We start from the raw sequence: 21,170 nt of genomic DNA, 5'->3' as shown, positions 1-21,170 counted from the left end.
AAAGGGGCTTCTACAAAGTATTGACTCACTCAGACTTACCCAGCTGTAATCGCGGCCAAAGGGGCTTCTACAAAGTATTGACTCACTCAGACTTACCCAGCTGTAAACGCTGCCAAAGGGGCTTCTACAAAGTATTGACTCACTCAGACTTACCCAGCTGTAATCGCTGCCAAAGGGGCTTCTACAAAGTATTGACTCACTCAGACTTACCCAGCTGTAAACGCTGCCAAAGGGGCTTCTACAAAGTATTGACTCACTCAGACTTACCCAGCTGTAATCGCGGCCAAAGGGGCTTCTACAAAGTATTGACTCACTCAGACTTACCCAGCTGTAAACGCTGCCAAAGGGGCTTCTACAAAGTATTGACTCACTCAGACTTACCCAGCTGTAATCGCGGCCAAAGGGGCTTCTACAAAGTATTGACTCAGTGGTGTGAATACTTATTGAAATTAGATATGTCTGTATTTAATTGTCGATACATTTGTAAAAATGTCTAAAAACATGTTTTCACTTTGTCATTATGGGGTATTGTGTGTAGATGAGTGATATTTTTTTATCCGTTTTGATTTCAGGCTATAACGCAACAAAATGTGTAATAAGTTAAAGGGTACGAATGATTGATTTATAGTGTTATACACCTACCGGTGACCAGCCCACATGGGCATACAATAATACTTTCTGAAGGCAATGTACATGTATTGCCTAAGGTAGGTTGATTCATATTAATACAGAGATGTTGACAGTTGGTATGAGTAAAATGTCCTACTGTTACATAACAATGTCAATGGAATGTTAAATGTCCTATTGTTACATAACAATATCAATGGAATGTTCAATGTCCTACTGTTACATAACAATGTCAATGGAATGTTCAATGTCCTACTGTTACATAACAATGTCAATGGAATGTTCAATGTCCTACTGTTACATAACAATGTCAATGGAATGTTAAATGTCCTACTGTTACATAACAATGTCAATGGAATGTTCAATGTCCTACTGTTACATAACAATGTCAATGGAATGTTAAATGTCCTACTGTTACATAACAATGTCAATGAAATGTTCAATGTCCTACTGTTACATAACAATGTCAATGGAATGTTCAATGTCCTACTGTTACATAACAATGTCAATGAAATGTTCAATGTCCTACTGTTACATAACAATGTCAATGAAATGTTCAATGCCCTACTGTTACATAACAATGTCAATGAAATGTTCAATGCCCTACTGTTACATAACAATGTCAATGAAATGTTCAATGCCCTACTGTTACATAACAATGTCAATGAAATGTTCAATGCCCTACTGTTACATAACAATGTCAATGAAATGTTCAATGCCCTACTGTTACATAACAATGTCAATGAAATGTTCAATGTCCTACTGTTACATAACAATGTCAATGGAATGTTCAATGTCCTATTGTTACATAACAATGTCAATGGAATGTTCAATGTCCTACTGTTACATAACAATGTCAATGAAATGTTCAATGCCCTACTGTTACATAACAATGTCAATGAAATGTTCAATGCCCTACTGTTACATAACAATGTCAATGGAATGTTCAATGCCCTACTGTTACATAACAATGTCAATGAGATGCAATGTTGGTTAAGGGGAACACAGAGACGGAGAAACACAGGGACAGAGGAACACAGAGACGGAGAAACACAGAGACAGAGGAACACAGAGACAGAGGAACACAGGGACAGAGGAACACAGAGACAGAGGAACACAGAGACAGAGAAACACAGAGACAGAGAAACACAGAGACAGAGAAACACAGAGACAGAGGAACACAGGGGAATACAGAGACGGAGAAACACAGGGACAGAGGAACACAGAGACGGAGAAACACAGAGACAGAGGAACACAGAGACAGAGGAACACAGAGACAGAGGAACACAGAGACAGAGTAACACAGAGACAGAGGAACACAGAGACAGAGGAACACAGAGACAGAGAAACACAGAGACAGAGAAACACAGAGACAGAGGGACACAGAGACAGAGGAACACAGAGACAGAGGAACACAGAGACAGAGGAACACAGAGACAGAGGAACACAGAGACAGAGAAACACAGAGACAGAGAAACACAGAGACAGAGAAACACAGAGACAGAGAAACACAGAGACAGAGAAACACAGAGACAGAGAAACACGGAGACAGAGTAACACAGAGACAGAGTAACACAGAGACAGAGAAAGCACTGCAGTACTTTCCTCTGTTAAGAACAGGACAGGGACAGGGAAAGTATTGATTTACTGACCTTAAATGAACTCAGGGGGAAACGTGAAGTAATTATATGATGGTGTGAAAAGAAATGGGAGACCTCCTGGGGGAGGTTATTTTCCTGCTCTGCTGGCAGCTCTCAGAGAGGGAGAGAGAATACATTAATGAAGTTCAGGTTCTGAGTTTACAGATGCTGGTTATAATTTGAGGAGAAGTAAAATAGGCATCATGGGAGAATGTCGACTATTTAGAATAGGAGGATATGGACTATTTATAATGGGAGGATGTGGACGATTTAGAATGGGAGGTTGTAGACTATTTAGAATGGGAGGATGTAGACTATTTAGAATGGGAGATTGTAGACTATTTAGAATGGGAGGATGTGGACTATTTAGAATGGGAGAATGTAGACTATTTAGAATGGGAGGATATGGACTATTTAGAATGGGAGGATGAAGACTATTTAGAATGGGAGGATGTGGACTATTTAGAATGGGAGAATGTAGACTATTTAGAATGGGAGGATGTAGACTATTTAGAATGGGAGGATGTAGACTATTTAGAATGGGAGGATGTAGACTATTTAGAATGGGAGGATGAAGACTATTTAGAATGGGAGGATGAAGACTATTTAGAATGGGAGGATGTAGACTATTTAGAATGGGAGGATGAAGACTATTTAGAATGGGAGGATGAAGACTATTTAGAATGGGAGGATGAAGACTATTTGGAATGGGAGGATGTGCACTATTTAGAATGGGAGGTTGCGGACTATTTAGAATGGGAGAATGTGCACTATTTAGAATGGGAGGATGTAGACTATTTAGAATGGGAGAATGTAGACTGTTTAGAATGTAGACATATAGTTTTGTCATGACTCCACCTACTCAGTCTATATGAGTAAAGCTGTTCAGTCAGTGCCTTAGCAAGTGAATGTGTTGTGAATGACAGTAGCTATACTAAGGCAGATCAATGACATTCCCAGCATGCATGTCTCAAATCATGGTTTCTCTATATTACTGTGTGTTACTGCGTGCGTGTGTGTGTGTTCGTGCCTGCGTGCGTGCGTGTGTGTGTGCGTGTGTGTGCGTGGTTGTGGGTATTGGGGCAGATGGTCACAGTGGTCTGCACTTGGCCATGAGTAAACATCTCAAATGAAAAGCCTATAATCACGAGCAGAAATACAAGTTGCTCCTTTACCTCCTTCTTCTGTCTCCGTTTAGACGGACGAAGGCCTCTTTGGTCAACGTGTTAATGGTAAAAGACCAACCAGGCCAGTCATGTTTGGCTATATCCTCTTTCTGAAGCAGTGTCTGTCAGAGAGCCAAAAGCATGGCACTTTCCATTGTTATTCCCCTTATATAATAATTTCATCGCTGAGTTGATTCCCCTAATGTGTTGTGTGTTTGTCAGGTCTGGAGAATAACCATATCTGTCTTTCGAATGGGACGTTAAATGGGTGTCCTGACCTTATCGTTGGAGTTGGGTTGTTAACCCCGGTGTCCTGGCTAAATTCCCAATCTGGCCCTCATACCATCATGGTCACCTATTCATCCCCAGTTTACAATTGGCTCATTCAGCCCCCTCCTCTCCCATGTAACTATTCCCCAGGTCGTTGCTGTAAATGAGAATGTGTTCTCAGTCAAGTTACCTGGTAAAATAAGGGTTATATAGATGAGAGGAGGGTGATATTACAGAGAGATGTGAGTGATGTTATAGAGATATGAGAGGAGGGTGATATTATAGAGAGATGTGGGTGATGTTATAGAGAGATGAGAGGAGGGTGATATTATAGAGAGATGTGGGTGATGTTATAGAGAGATGAGAGGAGGGTGATATTATAGAGAGATGTGGGTGATGTTATAGAAAGATGTGGGTGATATTATACAGAGATGAGAGGAGGGTGATATTATAGAGAGATGTGGGTGATATTATAGAGAGATGTGAGTGATATTATAGAGAGATGTGGGTGATATTATACAGAGATGAGAGGAGGGTGATATTATAGAGCGATGAGAGGAGGGTGATATTATAGAGAGATGAGGGTGATATTATAGAGAGATGAGAGGAGGGTGATATTATAGAGAGATGTGGGTGATGTTATAGAGAGATGAGAGGAGGGTGATATTATAGAGAGATGTGGGTGATGTTATAGAAAGATGTGGGTGATATTATACAGAGATGAGAGGAGGGTGATATTATAGAGAGATGTGGGTGATTTTATAGAGAGATGTGAGTGATATTATAGAGAGATGTGGGTGATATTATACAGAGATGAGAGGAGGGTGATATTATAGAGAGATGAGAGGAGGGTGATATTATAGAGAGATGAGGGTGATATTATAGAGAGATGAGAGGAGGGTGATATTATAGAGAGATGTGGGTGATATTATATAGAGATGAGGGTGATATTATAGAGAGATGTGGGTGATATTACAGAGAGATGAGGGTGATATTACAGAGAGATGTGATGAGGGTGATATTATAGAGAGATGAGATGAGGGTGATATTATATAGAGATGAGGGTGATATTATAGAGAGATGACAGGAGGGTGATATTATAGAGAGATGAGGGTGATATTATAGAGAGATGAGAGGAGGGTGATATTATAGAGAGATGTGGGTGATGTTATAGAGAGATGAGAGGAGGGTGATATTATAGAGAGATGTGGGTGATGTTATAGAAAGATGTGGGTGATATTATACAGAGATGAGAGGAGGGTGATATTATAGAGAGATGTGGGTGATATTATAGAGAGATGTGAGTGATATTATAGAGAGATGTGGGTGATATTATACAGAGATGAGAGGAGGGTGATATTATAGAGAGAAGAGAGGAGGGTGATATTATAGAGAGATGAGGGTGATATTATAGAGAGATGAGAGGAGGGTGATATTATAGAGAGATGTGGGTGATGTTATAGAGAGATGAGAGGAGGGTGATATTATAGAGAGATGTGGGTGATGTTATAGAAAGATGTGGGTGATATTATACAGAGATGAGAGGAGGGTGATATTATAGAGAGATGTGGGTGAAATTATAGAGAGATGTGAGTGATATTATAGAGAGATGTGGGTGATATTATACAGATATGAGAGGAGGGTGATATTATAGAGAGATGAGAGGAGGGTGATATTATAGAGAGATGAGGGTCATATTATAGAGACATGAGAGGAGGGTGATATTATAGAGAGATGTGGGTGATATTATATAGAGATGAGGGTGATATTATAGAGAGATGTGGGTGATATTACAGAGAGATGAGGGTGATATTACAGAGAGATGTGATGAGGGTGATATTATAGAGGGATGAGATGAGGGTGATATTATATAGAGATAAGGGTGATATTATAGAGAGATGAGGCTGATATTATAGAGAGATGACAGGAGGGTGATATTATAGAGAGATGAGGGTGATATTATAGAGAGAATGATGGTGATATTACAGAGAGATGTGGGTGATATTACAGAGAGATGTGATGGGGGTGATATTATAGAGAGATGAGGGTGATATTATAGAGATGAGGGTGATATTACAGAGAGATGTGGGTGATATTACAGAGAGATGAGATGAGGGTGATATTACAGATACTTGTGGGTGATATTACATAGAGATGAGGGTGATATTATTGAGAGATGAGGGTGGTATTATAGAGTGATGAGGGTGATATTACAGAGAGATGACAGGAGGGTGATATTATAGAGAGATGAGGGTGATATTACAGAGAGATGACAGGAGGTTGATATTATAGAGAGATGACAGGAGGGTGATATTATAGAGAGATGAGGGTGATATTATAGTGAGACAAGGGTGATATTGTAGAGAGATGAGGGTGATATTACAGAGAGATGACAGGAGGGTGATATTATAGAGAGATGACAGGAGGGTGATATTATAGAGAGATGAGGGTGATATTATAGAGAGATGAGAGGAGGGTGATATTATAGAGAGATGAGGGTGATATTATAGAGAGATGAGATGAGGATGATATTATAGAGAGATGAGGGTGATATTATAGAGAGATGAGAGGAGGGTGATATTATAGAGAGATGAGGGTGATATTATAGAGAGATGAGATGATGGTGATATTATAGAGAGATGAGGGTGATATTATAGAGAGATGAGAGGAGGGTGATATTATAGAGAGATGAGGGTGATATTATAGAGAGATGAGATGAGGTTGATATTATAGAGAGATGAGGGTGATATTAGAGAGAGATGTCAGGAGGGTGATATTATAGAGATGTGGGTGATATTACAGAGAGATGACAGGAGGGTGATATTATAGAGCGATGACAGGAGGGTGATATTATAGAGAGATGAGGGTGATATTATTGAGCGATGAAGGTGCTTTTATAGAGAGATGAGATGTGGGTGATATTATAGAGAGATGAGATGAGGGTGATATTATAGAAAGATGAGGGTGATATTATAGAGAGATGACAGGAGGGTGATATTATAGAGAGATGAGGGTGATATTATAGAGAGTTGACAGGAGGGTGATATTATAGAGAGATGAGGGTGATATTATAGAGAGATGACAGCGATGAGAGGTTTATTTTCTGTCAAATTTCGTTGGAGGGAAATGCTTCCTTTTCATAACTTTGCACAGAAATAGACACAGCATTAATGGTCATCCAGCTTAAAAATGTAAGTTATTATTGTAGTTGTGGTCATGTGAAACCAGCCTCTGAGGGGCATAGACAATCACCAGGCCTTATTTCCTGTTCTTTCCTCATGTAATTGGGGAAATGAAGCAAAATAAATGCACAGTCCATACACACACATACACACACATACACACACACACACACACACACACACGCTTACGTTCACACACACGCTTACGTTCACACACACACACACACACACACACACACACACACACACACACACACACACAGTTCAACAGCAGAGCAAATGTAACTGGCTGTTTTCCTAACAGTCTCCACCTATCTGATAACATTTTACTGAAACAATCTGTTATTTATAGAATCTCAGCTATTTCAACCTCCCTCTCTCTTTATGTTAAAGTTCAGTTTGATTAGATACTGCTGTTGTGTGTGTGGTTGTGTGTGTGTGTTTGGGCGTGTTCGCGTATATGCATCTACGGCCGTGTGTGTTATAAATGTGCGTTGCCATGGTAACCAGAGGACCATCATGCGTGGGTGAGCGAGCGCTGTTATGGTTATGGCTTGTTTCTTAGAGGTTTCCTTCCTGTATTTCTGTACAGAACAGTATGGGGACGAAGTTGTGGTTTCCTCATATTCTCAATGGGCATCGCCCTCTCTCTGTCCAGGGGGTAGCTTGATAAACATCCTCAACCGCAAAACCACAGCCTGCCGTCTCACTACAGGTCACTACATACCTATTTACACTAACTGTCTGTGTGGGGACTTTCAAAATGTCTGTTAGACTGTTTATAGATGTCTATAAATGTATATGTATACTCTGCATAGGTTACAGTGACAATGCTTTGTGCATAGTTCAATGTGGGTAGTATCTGACAGATCCCTTTGTCCTTCCTTCTTGTGAGTTGTATTGAGTATTGAGTTACCAGAACCTTCAGGCTACACAACAAAACAAGGGTTCCTCAAGGGTTCTTTGTGAAGGGGGATGGTTCTATGTGGAACCATAATGACTCAAAGAACCCTTGGAGCTCTTCAAGAGGTAATATAGGAGATAATATAAAATGTAGGGGAGGAGGCTCATTTGAATATTTTGGGGTGTGGTTTACACAGCTTGTTTTGTGCATCTGTGAGTGAGAGTGTCATTACAGTTTATCTAATGTGTTGTGTTATGATATTACATCATAGCAGGTTGGTAGAACCATAATTGTCGAGGGTGGGCTTGTGGTAAAGGGTGGAGTGGAGTTGAATGGTATTGAATACATAATGCACTTGGTTTCCATGAGTTTGCTTCCATTCCACTCACTCCTTTCCAGACATTATCATGAGCAGCCTTATCGGGCTCGTCAGCAGCCTACATTTTATAGTTAAAAACTTGACTGAGGAACAAAACTCTTGTGAAAAATTGTAAAAGTTGTTCCGGAACAATGTGTGGATGAGCGAGCGAATGAGGGAGAATGGCAGCAGAAGGCAGCTCGAAACTGAGAGATGGAGTTCATCATGTCGGAGGATGAGGAAGAGCGAGGATGGTGAGAAGAAGCAAACTGCAAACCCGAACTGGCTGCGTTGTGCAAGTTACGCACCTGAAGGCAGGTAGTGAACTTTGATCTTGACAATAGTGAGGTCATCAGGTGAGGTGAAAGCTTCCGAGCACCACCCCAATGGTCAGGAATATGCCCGAGATGATTCTGACCCAGTGGGAGTATGATTCCTGGAGAAAGATCCATGCCTTTTGGCCAATCCGTTTGTGGTATCAGGCTGGGTAAAGGAGTTGGGTTCTGTCGATTCATTCAGCGTATCCAGAGGTTGAGTGCCCTCTCCCTGTTTTCGAGTCTCTGGACAAAAGTGGTCTCCTGCTTTGCTCTCTGGGGCAGAGAGCCACTGGAAGGAGTGGTAACTGGGGTCAGGTTAAGGTGGATCAACTGAAGTTGTGGATCCCGGGTGTCTGTGATACTCGTCGTTTGGTGCGATGCAGACCCGGTGTGAGACTCAGGAGACCGTGTCTGTCCTCCTGAGTTGTGATGTAGAGTGTTTGTGGGATAATGTCATGCTAGGGTATATAAGTTATCCTGTGAGAGCTTTTGTTTCCGAACCCACTATGGTGTTTCAGGTGCTAATTTTATTTGTCATGTTGCAGCAGTATATAGGAGGGAGATTCCGAGGTGTGAGAAGTTTACAGGATGGCATGGGACAAAATATTGTGTAGTTTCAGGGGAAAAAGTGGAGTGTTTCAATTGTGGCGGTGGCCATGTTGGATCAAAACTGTCCTGTGTGAGTGAAACAGGTGGAGGTTTCCATGGTGAGAGCAGTGCAGGAAGTGTCATGCTGAGACAGTGAGACAGGTTGAAGTTTCCATGGTGAGAGCAGTCCAGGAAGTGTCATGCTGAGACAGTGAGACAGGTTGAAGTTTCTATGGTGAGAGCAGTGCAGGAAGTGTCATGCTGAGACAGTGAGACAGGTGGAGGTTTCCATGGTGAGAGCAGTCCAGGAAGTGTCTGAATGAGACAGTGAGACAGGTGGAAGTTTCCATGGTGAGAGCAGTGCAGGAAGTGTCTGGCTGAGACGGTGAGACAGGTGGAGGTTTCCATGGTGAGAGCAGTGCAGGAAGTGTCATGCTGAGACAGTGAGGAAAGTAGAGGATGGTGGACTAAGGGTGACGGAGCCTGAGAGGATCCCTGTGAGTAGTAGGCCAGTACAGAGTGACCTGGACAGTTTGTGCTTTAGTAAGGTTGGCTTCTAGGCATTTGTACCGCATAGATCGAAAGGAAATCCCAGGAGATTGAATTGGAAGGAGGAGCCGCAGATAAGTTTTTTGGGTATCAGAGATTTTAGTGCAGAAAAACTACAGGGGGTTTTGAGAGAAGGGGTGCCAGCCTCCGTGCGTGGAAAAAAAAACAGGAGGGTGACCGTTTCTGAGATACTGGATCCGGCGAGCCTGGCACCGACGATCATACCACGCTCAAAGTCATTTAGGGCACTTGTTTTAGCCATTCTAACGTCCATCAAACAGTAACTGAATGCCTCGATGCCTATCTGCCTGCTTTATATAACACACCACGGCCACATTCTAACGTTCAATCAAACAGTAACTGAATGCCTCGATGCCTGTCTGCCTGCTTTATATAACACACCACGGCCACATTCTAACGTTCAATCAAACAGTAACTGAATGCCTCGATGCCTGTCTGCCTGCTTTATATAACACACCACGGCCACATTCTAACGTTCAATCAAACAGTAACTGAATGCCTCGATGCCTGTCTGCCTGCTTTATATAACACACCACGGCCACATTACTCTCTGTCTGTAGGAACAAACCATTTTCATGAACGTTTACCTAGATGGTGGTGTAATTATCCTTATCCTTTTTACAAATGTAATGCACTTTCCAAACTGTGAAAGGCAGCAATACGCAGCAACGCATCTAGTCTGCAGGAAAACCACACGAAGAAGAGGAAGATGACATGTTATATACGGTATGGCTATGGCCGGTGACTGTGTCTTGTGAAAGACTCACATGTGGCCTTCTGTCAATTTATGAACAGTTGACTAAATCAGTCAGTGGTTCTCAAGTCTCTCCTCGGGGACGCCCAGCTGTTCCAGAGGTAGCTCACTTGATTGAACTTGTCAATTAACACAATAATAACACCTATGGAACTGCAACAATATAATATGGCTGACCATAATAAAATACCCTCTATGGTCCTTTAAAAATATCTACAAAGAACCTTTCAAATTGAGAAAGGTTCTTTATAGAATCATTCTCCAGAAAGGTTCCATAAAGAACCATAAAAAAGTGTTGTAACCATAGCTGAACCGTTTTTTGGTACTATATAGAACCTTTTATTAATGGTTCTTTATAGAACCTTTGGAACGGGTTCAACCATACAGGTTCAATTTAGAACCTTGAGAGCATGGGACTTTATAGAACAATCAAAAAAAAGGTTCTATATAGCACCAAAAAGGGTTCCACTATGGTTACGGGCCAAATAACCCCTATCTTGTACTATTTAGAACCATTGTTATTTTGTGTGTATAACCAAATAAATGTGACCGACCGGCTCAAGTAGGTCTTATGTTGCAAAATGTTCAATTATGTTTTTTACATTGGATAAAAGTAGAGACTCAGAGCTACATCATACACTACAGTTAAGGAACAATGTGAAAGTAATTTAGCTTTGAACATTGATAAACTTGTAAAGTCACTTTTGAGAAAATGGTCTTTAAATGTTTTGGAGGTACTATCGGAGTGCCCTTTATCTACACCCATTCAGCATCATTCACACCCTCTTAAGCCTTAGCCCCACCCATTCAACATCATTCACACCCTCTTAAGCCTTAGCCCCACCCATTCAACATCATTCACACCCTCTTAAGCCCCTCCCACCTCTTTAAGGGTTGATCCGTACGTTCTGTACTAACTTGCCAGCTACTTCCAGACATCTAAGAGAGAGAGAACCTCCCACTGAACATTACTCACCCTGGCAGAGCTGGTTAGGCTGTTATGTTATCCAGAGCTTTCTAGACTGTAACTGTGCTGTCAGATTGTCCGTTTGTAAATTCAGAGCGTTTCACCTTCAGAGTGCACACATTTGCCACATTTCAGGCTTCAAACATAAAGATATAAAACTGTATTTTTTTGTGAAGAATCAACAACAAGTGGGACACAATCATGAAGTGGAACGACATTTATTGGATATTTCAAACTTTTTTAACAAATCAAAAACTGAAAAATTGGGCGTGCAAAATTATTCAGCCCCCTTAAGTTAATACTTTGTAGCGCCACCTTTTGCTGCGATTACAGCTGTAAGACGCTTGGGGTATGTCTCTTTTAGTTTTGCACATCGAGAGACTGACATTTTTTCCCATTCCTCCTTGCAAAACAGCTCGAGCTCAGTGAGGTTGGATGGAGAGCATTTGTGAACAGCAGTTTTCAGTTCTTTCCACAGATTCTCGATTGGATTCAGGTCTGGACTTTGACTTGGCCATTCTAACACCTGGATATGTTTATTTTTGAACCATTCCATTGTAGATTTTGCTTTATGTTTTGGATCATTGTCTTGTTGGAAGACAAATCTCCGTCCCAGTCTCAGGTCTTTTGCAGACTCCATCAGGTTTTCTTCCAGAATGGTCCTGTATTTGGCTCCATCCATATTCCCATCAATTTTAACCATCTTCCCTGTCCCTGCTGAAGAAAAGCAGGCCCAAACCATGATGCTGCCACCACCATGTTTGACAGTGTGTTCAGGGTGATGAGCTGTGTTGCTTTTACGCCAAACATAACGTTTTGCATTGTTGCCAAAAAGTTCAATTTTGGTTTCATCTGACCAGAGCACCTTCTTCCACATGTTTGGTGTGTCTCCCAGGTGGCTTGTGCCAAACTTTAAACTACACTTTTTATGGATATCTTTAAGAAATGGCTTTCTTCTTGCCACTCTTCCATAAAGGCCAGATTTGTGCAATATACGACTGATTGTTGTCCTATGGACAGAGTCTCCCACCTCAGCTGTAGATCTCTGCAGTTCATCCAGAGTGATCATGGGCCTCTTGGCTGCATCTCTGATCAGTCTTCTCCTTGTATGAGCTGAAAGTTTAGAGGGACGGCCAGGTCTTGGTAGATTTGCAGTGGTCTGATACTCCTTCCATTTCAATATTATCGCTTGCACAGTGCTCCTTGGGATGTTTAAAGCTTGGGAAATCTTTTGTATCCAAATCCGGCTTTAAACTTCTTCACAACAGTATCTCGGACCTGCCTGGTGTGTTCCTTGTTCTTCATGATGCTCTCTGCGCTTTTAACGGACCTCTGAGACTATCACAGTGCAGGTGCATTTATACAGAGACTTGATTACACACAGGTGGATTGTAAGCCGAAGAACACCATCCCAACCGTGAAGCATGGGGGTGGCAGCATCATGTTGTGGGGGTGCTTTGCTGCAGGAGGGACTGGTGCACTTCACAAAATAGATGGCATCATGAGGTAGGAAAATGATGTGTATATATTGAAGCAACATCTCAAGACATCAGTCAGGAAGTTAAAGCTTGGTCGCAAATGGGTCTTGCAAATGGACAATGACCCCAAGCATACTTCCAAAGTTGTGGCAAAATGGTTTAAGAACAACAAAGTCAAGGTATCGGAGTGGCCACCACAAAGCCCTGACCTCAATCCCATAGGACATGTGTGGGCAGAACTGAAGAAGCTTGTGCGAGCTAGGAGGCCTACAAACCTGACACCAGCTCTGTCAGGAGTAATGGGCCAAAATTCACCCAACCTATTGTGGGAAGCTTGTGGAAGGCTACCCAGAATGTTTGACCCAAGTTAAACAATTTAAAGGCAACGCTACCAAATACTAATTGAGTGTATGTAAACTTCTGACCCACTGGGAATGTGATAAAATAAATAAAAGCTGAAATAAATAATTCTCTCGACTATTATTTTGACATTTCACATTCTTAAAATAAAGTGGTGATCCTAACTGACCTAAGACAGGGATTTCTTACCATGATTAAATGTCAGGAATGGTGAAAAACTGAGTTTAAATGTATTTGGCTAAGGTGTATGTAAACTTCCGACTTCAACTGTATAAATGTGGCCGATGTGAAATGGCAAGCTAGTTAGCGGTGGTGCACGCTAATAGTGTTTCATATATTGAACTATGGATATATAGTCTGTGGAAGGAACAGTCACACTTACATAGGCCTGACTCCCTGACATCATACAGCAATGGAACAGCTGGTACAGTAAGTTTATACAAGTGGCGTCTTATGTATTTAACCGTTGTCTCAGCTCTCCTGGAATTAAGCCTAAACTATTAGTAAACCCATTGGAGGATGTGTGTAGAGACAAAGCCCACTTCTCATGTGAAGGAGAGAATCTCTCCGATCTGCATTTCCAGGTACCAGTTGCTTAGTAACCTTCTCTTTTGATGTAAACATTGCAGTTCTGTTGTAATTCTGATAGTAAATAGCGATGTTTCCTTCAACTTTTCAGAACATTATCCACTGTAATTAAATTCATTTCCTTTTTATTGTCTGATTAAAGGTGTAATGCCCCTAGGCCTGCACATAAAATTAACTCATTTTCAATATAATTAAAACATTGAAACATTACTTTCCGGTTCATTTTCTAATTAAAGGAGGTGTACACCTAGGCCTGCACATAAAATTAACTCATTTTCAATATAATTAAAACATTGAAACATTACTTTCCGGTTCATTTTCTAATTAAAGGAGGTGTACACCTAGGCCTGCACATAAAATTAACTCATTTTCAATATAATTAAAACATTGAAACATTACTTTCCGGTTCATTTTCTAATTAAAGGAGGTGTACACCTAGGCCTGCACATAACATTAACTCATTTTCAATATAATTAAAACATTGAAACATTACTTTCCGGTTCATTTTCTAATTAAAGGAGGTGTACACCAAGGCCTGCACATAAAATTAACTCATTTTCAATATAATTAAAACATTGAAACATTACTTTCCGGTTCATTTTCTAATTAAAGGAGGTGTACACCAAGGCCTGCACATAAAATTAACTCATTTTCAATATAATTAAAACATTGAAACATTACTTTCCGGTTCATTTTCTAATTAAAGGAGGTGTACACCAAGGCCTGCACGTAAAATTAACTCATTTTCAATATAATTAAAACATTGAAACATTACTTTCCGGTTCATTTTCTAATTAAAGGAGGTGTACACCAAGGCCTGCACATAAAATTAACTCATTTTCAATATAATTAAAACATTGAAACATTACTTTCCGGTTCATTTTCTAATTAAAGGAGGTGTACACCAAGGCCTGCACATAAAATGTACTACTTTTCAACGTAATTGAAACTCTAAGGTCACAGAGACCTGCTATCAAAATAGAATGTAAACCCATATTTAACTTTCCTCATTGACGCACTTTACTCATGCTAATTTGTCAATGTCCCTTTAAAGTAGCAGAGTCTTAGCAGTTTTTGTAAGATAGGTTATCTACTAACCTAACATATGGAAATATTTTAAGATAGTAATAACATAGACCGTCAAGCTATTTGATTTTGTATTTTAGCACCCCTGTAGGTATAAAAACAGGTTTTACAAATTATTTGATGAAACATTGAATTTTGAATTAGAATTTGGCTTTAGAATGTCTCACCAATATATGGCAAATAAGATATGACAAAATTCTATCAAATGGATGTATGGTTTGAAGTGTATGAAATGTATCTGAGAGATATACTGTACATCGTCACCAGGGACGATCACGGCGCAATAATTGTGTATAATATTCTACTACTTATGTAGAAGAAAGAAGACATTCACCAATCTACTCTAGGGTAGCCCCTATCTACCACTCTAGGGTAGCCCCTATCTACCACTCTAGGGCAGCCCCAATCTACCACTCTAGGGCAGCCCCTATCTACCACTCTAGGGTAGCCCCTATCTACCACTCTAGGGCAGCCCCTATCTACCACTCTAGGGCAGCCCCAATCTACCACTCTAGGGCAGCCCCTATCTACCACTCTAGGGCAGCCCCAATCTACCACTCTAGGGCAGCCCCTATCTACCACTCTAGGGCAGCCCCTATCTACCACTCTAGGGCAGCCCCTATCTACCACTCTAGGGCAGCCCCAATCTACCACTCTAGGGCAGCCCCTATCTACCACTCTAGGGTAGCCCCTATCTACCACTCTAGGGCAGCCCCTATCTACCACTCTAGGGCAGCCCCAATCTACCACTCTAGGGCAGCCCCTATCTACCACTCTAGGGTAGCCCCTATCTACCACTCTAGGGCAGCCCCTATCTACCACTCTAGGGCAGCCCCTATCTACCACTCTAGGGCAGCCCCTGATCCACCAGTCTAGGGCAGCCCCGTTCCACCAGTATAATTCAGCCCCTATCCAACAGTATAAGGCAACCCCTATCTACCCCATATGGCGGCTGTCAGCAGATTCAGAGAATTCAGCGGATTCAGTGGATTCAGCGGATTTAGTGGATTCAGCGGATTCAGAGGATTCAGCGGATTCAGAGGATTCAGTGGATTCAGAGCATTCCGCGGATTCAGTGGATTCAGCGGATTCAGAGGATTCAGTGGATTCAGCGGATTCAGCGGATTCAGAGGATTCAGCGGATTCAGAGGATTCAGTGGATTCAGAGGATTCAGTGGATTCAGCGGATTGAGACGCATCCAACGCAAGAACCCAGAAGTCTCTAGCTCAAACAAACGGCTCTAGGGGGATCACGACACTTCTAGAACACCTGAGATGATTTAGATTGTGGTCGAGATTTGGTTGAATGCTATCTTGGTGCATCATTATTATAGCGTAATGAGACTGGGAGAGACTTGTCAGGATGACATTGGGACTGCTGTAGCTCCTAAGAGCTTTGACAGCGCTAACCTGGTTATACTGTATGTCTCTCCATTAATACCTGATTCCTGTTATCGGGAATGATTTTCTTTGACAAGCTAGCAGAGTGAAATAGGGGCAGAATTCACCTTTAAATAAACCATTTGTGAATGTGTGATGCATCAGATTTGAAGGGACAGACTGTCTCCTTGGAGCCTGTCTGTAAAATGTTTCTTTCTTTCTTTCTCTCTCTCTCTCTCTCTCTCTCTCTCTCTCTCTTTCTCTCTATGCATGTCATCTGAGCTGATGGTTTTGGCTCCGTTTCCCTCCCTGTCAGGCAGACAGCTCAGTGTGAGCCAAAGACACAAATGAAATGAAAGCTGCTATGTCTCAAAGGCTCTTGTGACACTAAAGGGTAATTGAGATAAATGGTGTATTGTGTATATGGATATTGGAGTTAAGTGAATCTGAGATTTTCTCTCTCTCTGTCAGGGTCTGTGTCAGTTGTGCTTCTCATCCTCTTTTCTTTCTTTCTCTCTCTCCTCTTGTTTTTGCTTCCTCCGGCAAGAGCGAAATGGGGATACATGAATTGAAAGAGCGAGGCAGAGTCTATTGGTGACGTTAAACAGCCAGACATACACTGTAATTGGATTTACTCAATGTGTGCACCTGGTGTTTTTAACACGTGGATTTGATGATAAAGCGGGAAAAACAAACGTGGACATAGAGGCGAAGACCACGACCAGAGTGTCACCGTAAGAGTAAATAAAGATAGTTTCACATTTTTTTGCTTTGTTGTCTTTGATTCTCCCTTTGGAAAACAGCAGGTTTACACACTTGAGTTAATCTGGCTCATATTCGTATCTCTGTCTAAGAAGTTGATACAGTAACAAAGGCAGGGCTATTACTTGGTTGGGTTGGACAGAAACTGTCAACATATTCATCTCAACATGGATCTTAATATGGACAAGTGTTTGTTTCATGTAAACCTCTTGGTTAGATTTTTCTATTGTGTTATTGACTGTACGTTTGTTTATGTGTAACTAACTCGGTGTTGTTGTTTTTGTCCCACTGCTTTGCTTTATCTTGGCCAGGTCGCAGTTGTAAATGAAAACTTGTTCTCAACTGGGACCTGAAATCAAATCCAGGGTGGTGATATTCTACAGTCTGTGTCTTCAGAAAGTATTCAGACCCCTGGACTTTAAACACATTTTGTTTGGTTATCAGCCTAATTCAAGAATGTATTACAATTCGTTTTTCCCCTCATCAATCTATACACAATAATACCCCATAATCACAAAGCAAAAAACGGGTTTTTAGAAATAAAACATTTACATAAGTGTTCAGACCCTTTACTCAGTACTTTGTTGAAGCACCTTTGGCAGCGATTACAGCCTCGAGTTCTTGGGTATGATGCTACAAGCTTGTCAGGTTGGATTGGGAGCGTTGCTGCATAGCTATTTTCAGGTCGCTCCAGAGATGTTAGATCGGGTTCAAGTCCGGGCTCTGGCTGGGCCACTCAAGGACATTCAGAGACCACTCCTGCATTGTCTTGGCTGTGTGCGTAGGGTCATTGTCCTGTTGGAAGGTGAGCCTTCGCCCCAGTCTGAGGTCCTGAGCACTCTGGAGCAGGCTTTCATCAAGGATCTCTTGTTCATCTTTGCCTCGATCTTGACTAGTCTCCCAGTCCCTGCCGCTGAAAAACATCCCCACAGCATGATGCTGTCACCACCAGGCTTCACTGTACGGATGGTACCAGGTTTCCTCAAGATGTGACGCTTGGCATTCAGGCCAAAGAGTTCAATCTTGGTTTCATCAGAACAGAGAATCTTGTTTCTCATGGTCAGAGTCTTTAGGTGCCTTTTGCCAAACTCCAAGCGGGCTGTCATGTGCCTTTTACTGAGGAATGGCTTCAGTCTGGCCACTCTACCATAAAGGCCTAATTGGTGGAATGCTGCAGAGATGGTTGTCCTTCTGGAAGGTTCTACCATCCCCACAGAGTTACTCAGGAGCACTGTCAGAGTGACCATCGGGTTCTTGGTCACCTCCCTGACCAAGGCCCTTCTCCCCCTATTGCTCAGTTTTGGCCGGGTGGCCAGCTCTAGGAAGAGTCTTTGTGGTTCCAAACGTCTTCCATTTAAGAATGATGGAGGCCACTGTGTTCTTGAGGACTTTCAATGCTGCAGAATGTTTTTGGTACCCTTCACCAGATCTGTGCCTCGACACAATCCTGTCTCTGAGCTCTACAGACAATTCCTTCGACCTCATGGCTTGGTATTTGATCTGACATGCACTGTCAACTGTGGGACCTTATATAGACAGGTGTGTGCCTTTCCAAATAATGTCCAATCAATTGAATTTACCACAGGTGGACTCCAATCACAGTTGTAAAAACACCTCAAGGGTGATCAATGGAAAAAGGATGCACCTGAGCTCAATTTCTAGTCTCATAGCATAGTTATGTAAATTAGCTATTTCTGTATTTTTTTTAACACACAGAACAATTATTTTGTGTGGAGGTGTTAACTAATGGTGAATAAACTATAAACTATAAAAAATAAAGACAGTCACACACTCCATATATAAGCTCCCAGTAATTGATTTGGTAAATCATCATAAGGATTTATAAATATTTGCAAAAATGTATAAAAATCTGTTTTTGCTTTGTCATTATTGGATATACTCAAGTTCAATTGGCTTTCATGTTCCTGTCTGTTTCCAGAGACAACATGGGAGAGACCTTCCAGGGTACCTGGGACACCCAACACCCCTCTGAAACACAAGAACTCACTACCTACAGGTACTAAAGCTGTCTCTCCCTCTCCCCCCCCCCCCCCCCTCTCGCTCTCTCTCTCTCTCTCTCTCTCTCTCTCTCTCTCTCTCAATTCAATTTGCTTTATTGGTATGACATAACAATGTACATGTTGCCAAAGCTTACTTTGGATATTTACAATATGAAAATAATAAGAATCAAAATTGTCAACGGGACAATTGTAACAACAATAACCAAGGGTCACAATATCCATTTATTGAACAATAACAATAAGTATACAGTAGAGGACATGTGCAAGTTGATTGGTCTGCCAGACACTGTCCCTCAACTTATGGCAGTCAGCAATGTAGTGCGCTGCCAACCCACAGCTCTCTGCGTCCCCCCCCCCCAACAGGACGGGTAGCCTATCCTCATCAGAGGTCTTTGAAACCTTGAATAAGGGTTTCAAATTTGGGGAAATTACATTCTCTAATTATATTTTTGACATTTTGTCAGGAAATGCCGCTCTGTCTCAGGTTCTGCTGTTGTGCAGTGGTTGCACAGCCTTTCCTCTACAGGGAGCCAGGTTTTCCTGTGTCTACCCTTCTCAATGGCAAGGCTGTGCTCACTGAGCCTGTACTTTGTCAAGGTTTTTCTAAGGTTTTGATCAGTAACCATGGTCAAATAGTTAGCCACGGTGTACTGTCGATTTGGGGCCAGATAGCACTGCATTTTGCGTTGTGTTTGTGTTTCCCAATAAGCAATATAGTTTTGTTTTGATTGTGTTGTAATTTGTTTCATTCTGATTGATTGGATGTTCTGGTCCTGAGGCTTCAGTGTGTTAGTAGTTAGTAGCCCCAGGACCAGCTGGATGAAGTGACTCTTTTCTTTGCTCAGCTCTTGGCATTGCAGGGCTTGGTAATGATATGAGAGAGAGTCACTGTATTTTAGATGTTTCCAAAACTGAATTGCTCTTTTTTTAGTTTTTATTATTAGTGGATATTGGCCTAATTCTGCCCTGCATGCATTGTTTGTAGTCTTCCTCTGGACAAGTAGGAGAATTCTACAGAACTCGGATATTGGCTTTGTTATGGAAGGTTTGGGAATCGCTTCCTTTTCGGTGGTTGTAGAATTGGTAGAAACGGCTCTTTTCTGGATTTTAATAATTAGTGAGTATCTGCCTAATTCTGCTCTGCATGCATTATTTGGTGTTCTACGTTGTACACGGATATTTTTGCAGAATTCTGCATGCAGAGTTTCAATGGGGTGTTTGTCCCATTTGGTGAAATCTTGTTTTGCAAGTGGACCCCACACCTTGCTCCCATAAAGTGCAATTGGTTCAATGACACATTCAATTCGTTTTAGCCAAATTTGAATAGGTATTTCAATTTGGATTGGGTTTTTTAATGGCTTAGAATGCCCTGCGTGCTTTCTCGCTCAGTTCATTCACTGCCTCATTAAGGTGTCCAGTTGAGCTTATTTTTAAACCTAAGTAATTGTAGTATGTGCAGTACTCTATATATGTTATACCAATTGAGAACTCTGGTCTAATTCCCTGAGATTTGGATATTTTCTGGAAAATCATTATTTTAGTATTTTTGGGGTTTACTGCCAGGGCCCAGGTCATCTGCGAAGAGTAGGCATTTAACCTCAGAACAGGGGCTGATGATTTTTAGAATAGTGGCCAATTCGTTGATGTAAATATTGAAGAATGCAGGGCTCAGATTGCAACCCTGGCGAAGGCCCTGCCCCTGGTTAAAGAATGATGTTATTTTATTGCCCCTACACCACTTTCAATAACTTTGAAGAACAGGCCTGTATGCCAAATAGAATCAAATGCTTTTTGGAATTCGATAAAGCAAGCGTATATTTTGGTGGAATTATTTTATTTCTTCTTCTCTCTCTCTCTCTCTCTCTCTCTCTCTCTCTCTCTCTCTCTCTCTCTCTCTCTCTCTCTCTCTCTCTCTCTCTCTCTCTCTCTCTCTCTCTCTCTCTCTCTCTCTCTCTCTCTCTCTCTCTCTCTCTCTCTCTCTCTCTCTCTCTCTCTCTCTCTCTCTCTCTCTCTCTCTCTCTCTCTCTCTCTCTCTCTCTCTCTCTCTCTCTCTCTCTCTCTCTCTCTCTCTCTCTCTCTCTCTCTCTCTCTCTCTCTCTCTCTCTCTCTCTCTCTCTCTCTCTCTCTCTCTCTCTCTCTCTCTCAATTCAAT

General features: G+C 41.6%; 1 protein-coding gene across 1 annotated transcript in view; it reads left to right on the top strand.

The window, feature by feature from the left end:
• The window catches only part of LOC110492812 (growth arrest-specific protein 7), a 90,979-nt gene that overhangs the window by 18,827 nt on the left and 50,982 nt on the right, over positions 1-21,170 (top strand). The window contains exon 3 of the mRNA XM_036946081.2: positions 18,937-19,014. Coding sequence (XP_036801976.2) covers positions 18,937-19,014 — 78 coding nt within the window. The remainder of the gene's footprint in view (positions 1-18,936; positions 19,015-21,170) is intronic.

Source organism: Oncorhynchus mykiss, chromosome 16 (genome assembly GCF_057628025.1).
Source record: "Oncorhynchus mykiss isolate SJ-2025 chromosome 16, ASM5762802v1, whole genome shotgun sequence".
In the NCBI taxonomy this organism is placed as follows: domain Eukaryota; kingdom Metazoa; phylum Chordata; class Actinopteri; order Salmoniformes; family Salmonidae; genus Oncorhynchus; species Oncorhynchus mykiss.
Note: the sequence above shows the minus strand (reverse complement) of the source record. Positions and strands in the feature narration are given on the sequence as shown.